At 41.9% G+C, this 8,204-nt stretch overlaps 1 protein-coding gene across 1 annotated transcript in view; it reads left to right on the plus strand.

The window, feature by feature from the left end:
- The window catches only part of QTGAL (queuosine-tRNA galactosyltransferase), a 331,029-nt gene extending 322,825 nt beyond the window's left edge, over positions 1-8,204 (plus strand). Inside the window, exon 11 of the mRNA XM_075071756.1 lies at positions 6,708-8,204. Within this exon, the coding sequence (XP_074927857.1) occupies positions 6,708-6,788 (81 nt within the window). The 3' untranslated portion in view covers positions 6,789-8,204. The remainder of the gene's footprint in view (positions 1-6,707) is intronic.

An 8,204-nucleotide genomic window follows, 5' to 3' on the forward strand; every position in this document is an offset into this window, starting at 1 on the left:
CATTTGTCCAATCTTCCATTTCTTGTAAGCTTCTTTTTTGTGTTTAAGATCAGCAAGAATTTCACCGTTAAGCCAAGCTGATGGCCTACCATATTTACTATTCTTTCTACACATCAGGGTGGTTTGTTCCTGCAACCTCAATAAGGATTCTTTAAAATACAGCCAGCTCTCCTGCACTTATTTCCCCCTCATGTTATTCTCCCAGGGGATCCTGCCCATCAGTTCCCTGAGGGACTCAAAGTCTGCTTTTCTGAAGACTAGGATCCATATTCTGCTTCTCTCCTTTCTTCCTTTTGTCAGGAGCCTGAACTTGACCATCTCATGGTCACTGCCTTCTAGATTCCCATCCACTTTTGCTTCCCCCACTAATTCTTCCCTGATTGTGAGCAGCAGGTCAAAAAGAGCTCTGCTCCTAGTTGGTTCCTCCAGCAGTTGCAGGAAATTGTCCCCCACACTTGCCAAAAACTTCCTGGATTGTCTGTGCACTGCTGTATTGCTCTCCCAGCAGATATAGGAGTGACTGAAGTCTCCCATGAGAACCAGGGCCTGTGATCTAGTAACTTCTGTTAGTTGCCTGAAGAAAGCCTTGTCCACCTCATCTCCTTGGTCTGGTGGTCTATAGCAGACTCCCAGCATGACATCACCCTTGTTGCGCACACTTCTAAACTTAATCCAGAGACTCTCAGGTTTTTCTGCAGTTTCATACTGCAGCTCTGAGCAGTCATACTGCTCTCTTACAAACAATATAACTCCCCCACCTTTTCTGCCCTGCCTATCCTTCCTGAACAGTTTATACCCATCCATGACTGTACTCCAGTCATGTGAGTTATCCCACCAAGTCTCTGTTATTCAGAGAAAGAGCAGAGAAAGAGGCCACTGCACAGGCTTTTAGCAATATTAACAACATGAGCGAATACAATAGCTGCCAAGGGGACAAGGACTAAACTGAAAAAAGAAAGTGTTTCTTTTCAGATTTCTTTCTTCTAAGGATCTCAAATCGATTTGTACACATTAACAATGAGGCACTGAGAGCTTAAATGACTGTCCAAGGATACATAGGAAGTCTGTGGTAGATCCAGGAATTGAAACCTGATCTCAAGCCTTGTTTATTATTAATTATTAACAATAATAATATTTGTAGTATAATAGTGCCCAGAGGTCCTGACTGAGATCAGAGCTCCTTGGTGCTAGGCACTGTTCAAATATATAGCAAGGGTTTGTCCCCAAAGAGCTTGCAGTCTACTTAGACAAGACAAAGGATGGGGGGAGAAACAGAGCCTAAAGTCACCCAGCAGGTTCAGTGGTTTCCTGAGTCCGACTCCAGGGCCATGTCCGCTGGACCATTCTGCGCCTCTTTTTTACTCTCTCTCCCCTTTTTGCCTTGCAGGTCACCTTTATGTAGTGTTCTTCCATCAATCCCCCTTTCTGCCAACAATACACATAGCGTACCTTATATTAGTATGAGACCTTCTTGCAGAGGCTGCATGAGCATGGTTTAAACTGAAATCTCATTCTTACTGGCTGTGCTATTGTGGCTGGACTTGAATGACCACACCTTCGGTTGTCATTTTTAATCTGCTCTGGAAAGCAGCCCTATACCAAAAACAAAATAAGCCTGTAACTGACTGTGGTTTAAAACATTTAAGTCTCCTGTGTGGAGAAGTCCTCAAACTTTAGGCCTGACCACTAGAGGAAATGGTTTCTAAACTGATTGAAATCTGCAGAGATGTTGAACTTTCATTGATCTGTGATGATACTGTGCAGACTAAGTACAAAGCTGAGGATTCGGTCTTCGTTATATTTTTAGACTGTTTGAACTTGCTGTGTTTTCTGTGCAGCCCACATCTGAAAAATGAGCTGAACAACAAACCTACCTCACTGCTATTTATTTAATTCACCTCCCCACAGAATGTGCTGTCAGATCTGAGCTTTCACAATCCCATCTCTGCTCATGGTCACAAAGGAGTTGGTGGTAGCAGAGCAGCCTGTAGACACAGATATGCAGCTCATCAAAAACAATGAGTAAACTAGGTGCAATAGCCAGAAAAACAGTGATCTATTCAGTCATGGAGTGGGAGGGCAATTAACACAAACTGATATTAAGGCTGATTAAATGAGAAGTCTTTTCCATAGTCATGGATATCTTTGGCGTTTTAGTGTTTTTGACACAAATTAATCAGTTGGAACAATGCAAAAAAAGTGCTGATTTAATTAATCACACTTTGATGTGAAGAGGAAGATTCTTTAATTTTACTATATTTGAGACATGAAATTCCTCTCTAAAAGAACACCTTTCTTGTGCATGCCATATGGAAATGCATGTTTTAGAGAAATTTTCAAACCATTTGGGCATATCGTTTTGCCCAGATGTGTGTTTCAGGTCATGCAGACAAATAAAACAACCTTACATGCCCTGTTCTGAAACGCTTAAGGGTAGCAGTTCTCAAATCTGAATATGTGCTCATGCAACAAGTATGACCCAGACAGATATTCCCTGCTGAACTTGTTACCTGCCATTGTCAGAGATTTCTGGAAGGCAGAATTAGTAGCACATCCTCTCAGCTCTTAGACAAGTTCTTCTTAAATTAAAGTCAGTAACAGGCTTCTAAACATCCTGGGCTGTTGCACCCATACATCCCCATTGATGGACAGGAGTCTCCCCCCATATATTGTTGTACAGAGTGGGCATAATATAAATTACATGACCAAATATGAAACAATTATCCCTACATCAAAAACTTGGCAGGACTAGTCACCCATTCATCTTACTTGTTTAGCATTCTGAAGCTAAGCATATTACCTATCTATGATTCTTTCAGTAGCTCCTACAAGAGAGGTCTCACACTAACTAAAGAGTGGTTTTGTTCTGACGAATGACTGTGTAAAAGTAGTATCAGTTTGAGAGAATTGATCATGGCAGGTCTGTGCATGCTGGGCTCCAATATCCTGTGCTCTGGGATGAGATGGCATTTCTCCTGAAGACTTGTCTTATTATTTAAAATATTGTACAAGAATGCATTCCATAGGCTTATTTTCCTTTCTTTTGCGATCCAGGACAAGAGCAGCTTGTTTTCAGTTCCAGTGTAGATTTTAAAGCTGTTGCGAAACATGCCTGGTTTGTGCCTGCTCACTTGAGAAGATTAGATAATTTAATTAATGGATTGTTTTTGTGGAACTTCCGTGACTGCCATTTACTCAGTATAGTGCTTGCTTGCTCACTGGATTTTGCAGGCAGCATCTTTCTAGCTTATGCTGGCACTATTTGTCATTAACGTTTAAAATTAGTTCTTGAAAGGAAAAGCTACACTATGCAGTCCCTGCTCCATTTGTAAAAAGCTTTCAGAGCATTTAGGCCAAAGAGCTACAGCTGCAATTCTGTGGAGGTAGAAAAGGGGGAGGGCGCTGCACTTGCGTGTTTTGCTCATTGTGAGACTAAAATCTTTGCTCTTGATGGTCCAAATTCTATCCCCAAACCTTAAAACCTGCTTCACCAACAGCTTTGCATTCTTTGTTTTCTCATTCTCTCCAGACTAGAAGAGAGGAACATGCTCTTTCTTGCTCCAGTTCTATTCCACAGAGTATTGTGGCTCAGGTTGGATTCCAAGTGCTTGAAGTGAAAAGGGCTTTTCTACTTTCAAATCTCAATTAAGAAGCCAAAAGCTAGTGTGTGAGAAATACAGTAGGTTTTCCTGGCAGCTTCTTGCATTAGTTCAGCTGTGTAAAGCCATGCCTCGTTTCAGCTCCCCAACCTGCTGCTGAGGGAATGATGGGATTCCTTTTAACCACGCTGCTTAATTTAGCATCTGAGTTTTAAAGAACAAAACAAAACTTGAAAATAAACCTACATTCAGAACTCTGACCACGTGGTGGGAGGCTCATCCTGCTCCCTCTGTCCTGGCATGGGAGAGGTGAAGACCATGGGTCATAACTTAGCTATATGTTGTTATGTAGAATTCCACATTAACTTGAGTGGGGGGTGTTGCGCATAGACCACTGACATATGTGGTCTCAAGTGAGTCACAAAATGAGGGCCCAGTCCATCAAACTGATGAATGCCTTCAACTACCACTGATTGCAATAGGTGAAGCGGGTGCTCAGCAAATGAGAGAGTCAGGGCCCTGAAGCTATTGGTCTTCTAAAAAAAAGTGGGGTTTTGTGGCAAAGGGGAAGAGTCCACTCTGTTTATAAAGCGCACCGCTGTGGATATGGGGACTAACCTGTCTCCTGAGTGGGAGGAGAGGTGCTGTGGCAATGACTGGATAGCAGGGGAAGGTGGCATGGGAATTAACTGTATCTTGTGCCTGGCTCTTACCTAGGTGTGCCAGGGGGAAGAGGGCACAGCTCCCCCCACATCATGGCCTCCTTGTGCAGGAGACAGGCACACCTGCAGTCCCTGTAGTTGGGGGAGGGGGTCTCTCCAAGGGAATGGGTGAAGAACAGAGCACACACAAAAAGGGCCTTCCCAACACCCTAGCTCAGCAGTCTCTAAAGAAACATAATGAACCTGTCAAACGGTTTTGAGCAATTGGGCGTTATTTTTGTAAAGCAAGGACTTCCTTGAAAAAGCTTCTTACTTCTGAAGTCTGCAGATTCTGTGTTTAGTGTCCATGTGTAAATAGCCACATTTCATTTTATTTCACACTTCCAGCTAGGTGTGGTAGTCTGTACTTCCTGTCCTAAACGGTTTAGTGTTGCTGTGTCCAGCTGCTGCCAGTCTTTGGGTGGTGAGTGGCATATACCCTACTTAGGTATTTTGTTGAGCACTTTGTAAATTGCTTTAGACCAGTGGTCCCCAACCTTTTCGTCTGGCGCCACCGTGGCGGTGGTCGAGCATCGAATTTCGGCAGCATTTCGGTGGATGCTCAACTGCTGGCCAGGACACGGGCGCATTTACATGCCCCGATGGGCGCCATGGCGTCCGCAAGCACCGCATTGGGGACCCCTACTTTAGACTCTTTTGGGATGAAAGGTGCTATGTAAATTATGGATTAGTTACCACTATGTCACTCTCAGGCACAGAAAGCATCAGAGTTCAATAAATACTAGCACTAGGGCTTGTGGTTACCATGTTGCTGAAATAGCACAGCAGCAGCTTTCTTAATACTTTTTGCCGAGCAGACTAAAGTGGAAGAACCGAAAAAAGGTAATTAGAGCCATATGGTTTTGAGGCACAGTTCGCTGGGATGGGTTTGAGGTCTGAAGCAATGTGCCTGCAGATGTTTCCTTTCATCTGTCAGTTCAAACAGGAGAAAGAATGAAGAGTTGTTCTTTAAAAAGTCAGAACCACAAACCTGACCCTCTGAGAAGTGGAGGAACATGAAAGGAGGGAGTAACACAGCTTGACTGATGCTCACAGAATCCAACATTTATTTCCCCAAAGGCAGCAATGATCCAGGTTGTAGACATGACATTAACACTACTTGGATACTTTTGTTAGCATTCTCACATCTCACGCTAAAGCAGGATCAGGGTGGTTCATTGTTTGAATGGGAGACCTCCAGGGAACACTCAGATGCTAAGGGAAGTCGTGTTTGTAAGAGATTCTGTTGATGGCGCTCTTCCTTTACTGAACCTCATGATATGGGAAGCTGGAGATGTCCTCAGCTGAGTGAGAAGTAAAGCTGAGGGTCTGACAGTTTGTGGTCATTAAAGATCCCACAGCAATTTTTTGATCAGATTTTGACCAGGACAGTTGAATTCTTTCAGCCATTTTAGTTGTACGTATAATATGTCACTTCTTTCCTGTATGATTTCATATTGGTAGTTTGTGTTGTTAAAGCTCTTAACACAGCTGCTGTGTTTCAAGCAATCCTGGTTTATCCCTTACTTACTTCTTAGGGTATTGTCATGATTAATAAATAATTTATGAAGAGCTTAAAGATTTGTGAAATCAAAGACTATAAGAGGGCTAGGTATCACATCAGAAATGCTGAGGTTGGCATGTTTACCTAATGACATCACTCTTTCACTTGAGTCTGTATCACTGCTTTGCAATATTGTGCATGGAGCAAAAATACAAAGTTTCTTGTCCAGACAGTGAAAAGGATTTCAAGGAAACACCTATAACTATGGTTAATATGCCAGTTGCTTGTTGAAAGGTGTATTTTATCAGACAAGCACATTTATTACTATTTTGTTAAATGGCATCCTGGTTGCAGTCTCTTAAAATGTGTGTACTTAAAAAACAAAGCAAAAGCACTCACACATAGTCCTCTGCAGAGCTGGTTTCAGAGCAATTCCTGTGTTGTGCTTAGCAGTTAGAATGAGCTGTTTGCCAGCAGTCTGAACTGGTGACCATCCCCCCTGGGCTATCTTGGAAAAGTTCTTGAACATGCCGGCTTTCACCCTGTGAGCTGAGGATGAAAAGAGAGTCTGAAAGCTGCCAGTATTTCTCTCTGGAGCGACAAGGTTTTTGTTTCCAGGGGGTGCCTTGGGGGTTGATCCAGAACATGACCAGTTAGGGAAGGAAAGAACAAAATAGACTTTGAACTCAGAGATACAACTTTTTTTTTTTTGCTTTCTCTAGTCTCTTGAAATAAGCTGTCTAGGGTTATGAGTTTCTAAACTAATGCAATAATTGTAGAAGGGTGTGGGGGGATGTATGGACAGATAGATTTCTCAACTCTTTTTTAAATTAATGTTTAGATCTACAACTGGGCTTTTCTTCATTTCACCTGAATGAACTTATGCTGTCTTTCATCCCACAGGATCTGACAGGTGGAGGATTTGAAGAAAACTTGGCCACACTAGACTTGAAAGAGGGACTGGATTATCATCATTTCAACTGAATACTTGAGGTACAGCAGTGAAATTGGTGCTTTATGTATCCTGAGCGATGTGTATGTTAAAAACAAAACTGTGTCTAGAGAGGGTTAGGTTTTGTAGTTACTAATTTGAACTTCACCCAGTGTATCTCTTCTGAGCATTTATTCTTTTCCAAAGGCAAGATAAAGTTATACCTTTGATATCTATATTTACCAGTTGTTAATATGGCACATTACTGGCTTAGCAGTCAGTTTATAATTGTGATTCTTCCTGCTTATTATCACAAAAACAATAGTGAAAGTGCTATTTTTGTTGCTAATTTTAAGTGTACAAAATTTGTTACTGCTGCTTATACTCTTGGTGTAAGTAGCCCATCCAATATTATCCATTAGATTACAGACCAAGCTGCTACCATAAGAAAACATTAAAACCATAGCAAACAATGTACACAGCAGTTTAAATGTTCACAACAATGGAAGTGTTTAAGGACCTTAGTGACTCAAGTTCTGTCCAGAGTGGTCAGGGGCCCCAAGCCATTCCCTGGAGTTGGTTAATCTCCTGCTACTGACAATAGCAGCTGGTGTTTCCTGAGGTAAAATCTTTGCATTACTGCTTTGTATCTATGTGAACTGCTAGTGCTGAGGGATTAAAGAGGTCCTAAATTATGGCATCCCTGTGATTCAGGCACGTTAGGAGTACAGTGTATATGGGAAGTGAATTTGGAAGCCAGAGGGTAACGTATATAGATGCTCAGCACTTTCACTCAGCCTCCTATTGTGTATGCTTAAAAATAAGTAGATTTTTGCAAACATGGAAATAACATTTTTCTTGCACTGGGGACCTCAAGTTATAACTTGGCTCAAGAAGGAACTAAATCTCAGGTCAGCTTCTGCTTTAGACTGTCCCTCAAGTGAAATATGCCACTTAGTTGTTTAATATATGTGAATTAACATAATCAAGAGATGATTTACTTTACCTAGATATTCCGGGACCCAAGCTTGACACATTAGACGGGTCTGATTCTAATTGCATAGCACTTTATAAAACTTAGACCCCTTTAAGGTTTCTTAAGTAGGCCACCTAAAATCACTAATTATTTTGGAAAATCTCTACTCCGTTTAAGTAACAGATATTTTGGTTGCTAGTTACGCTACTTATTTAATCACAGAATAAAGGGTTGTCCTAGTTACTGTTGTTCTCTTATAAGTATCTTTAGTGTTCATCTTTCTTGTTCGTTGGGTGATTCTGACAGCCTGAGAATTGCATAGCACTGAGGGGCCAATACGGTATGCACTATCTTTTGACTTTTTTCTCTGTCTGCATGATACTAGGCTGGACACCAAGAAGTGTTGCCTACTTGAATGTTAGTTGGTCTGAGCTGGTGAAATGGCTCACAGCATCCAGAGCCACTCCCTATCAGGCTGTATGTTATACCATCA

This window comes from Chelonoidis abingdonii, chromosome 13, assembly GCF_003597395.2.
Source record: "Chelonoidis abingdonii isolate Lonesome George chromosome 13, CheloAbing_2.0, whole genome shotgun sequence".
Lineage (NCBI taxonomy): Eukaryota > Metazoa > Chordata > Testudines > Testudinidae > Chelonoidis > Chelonoidis abingdonii.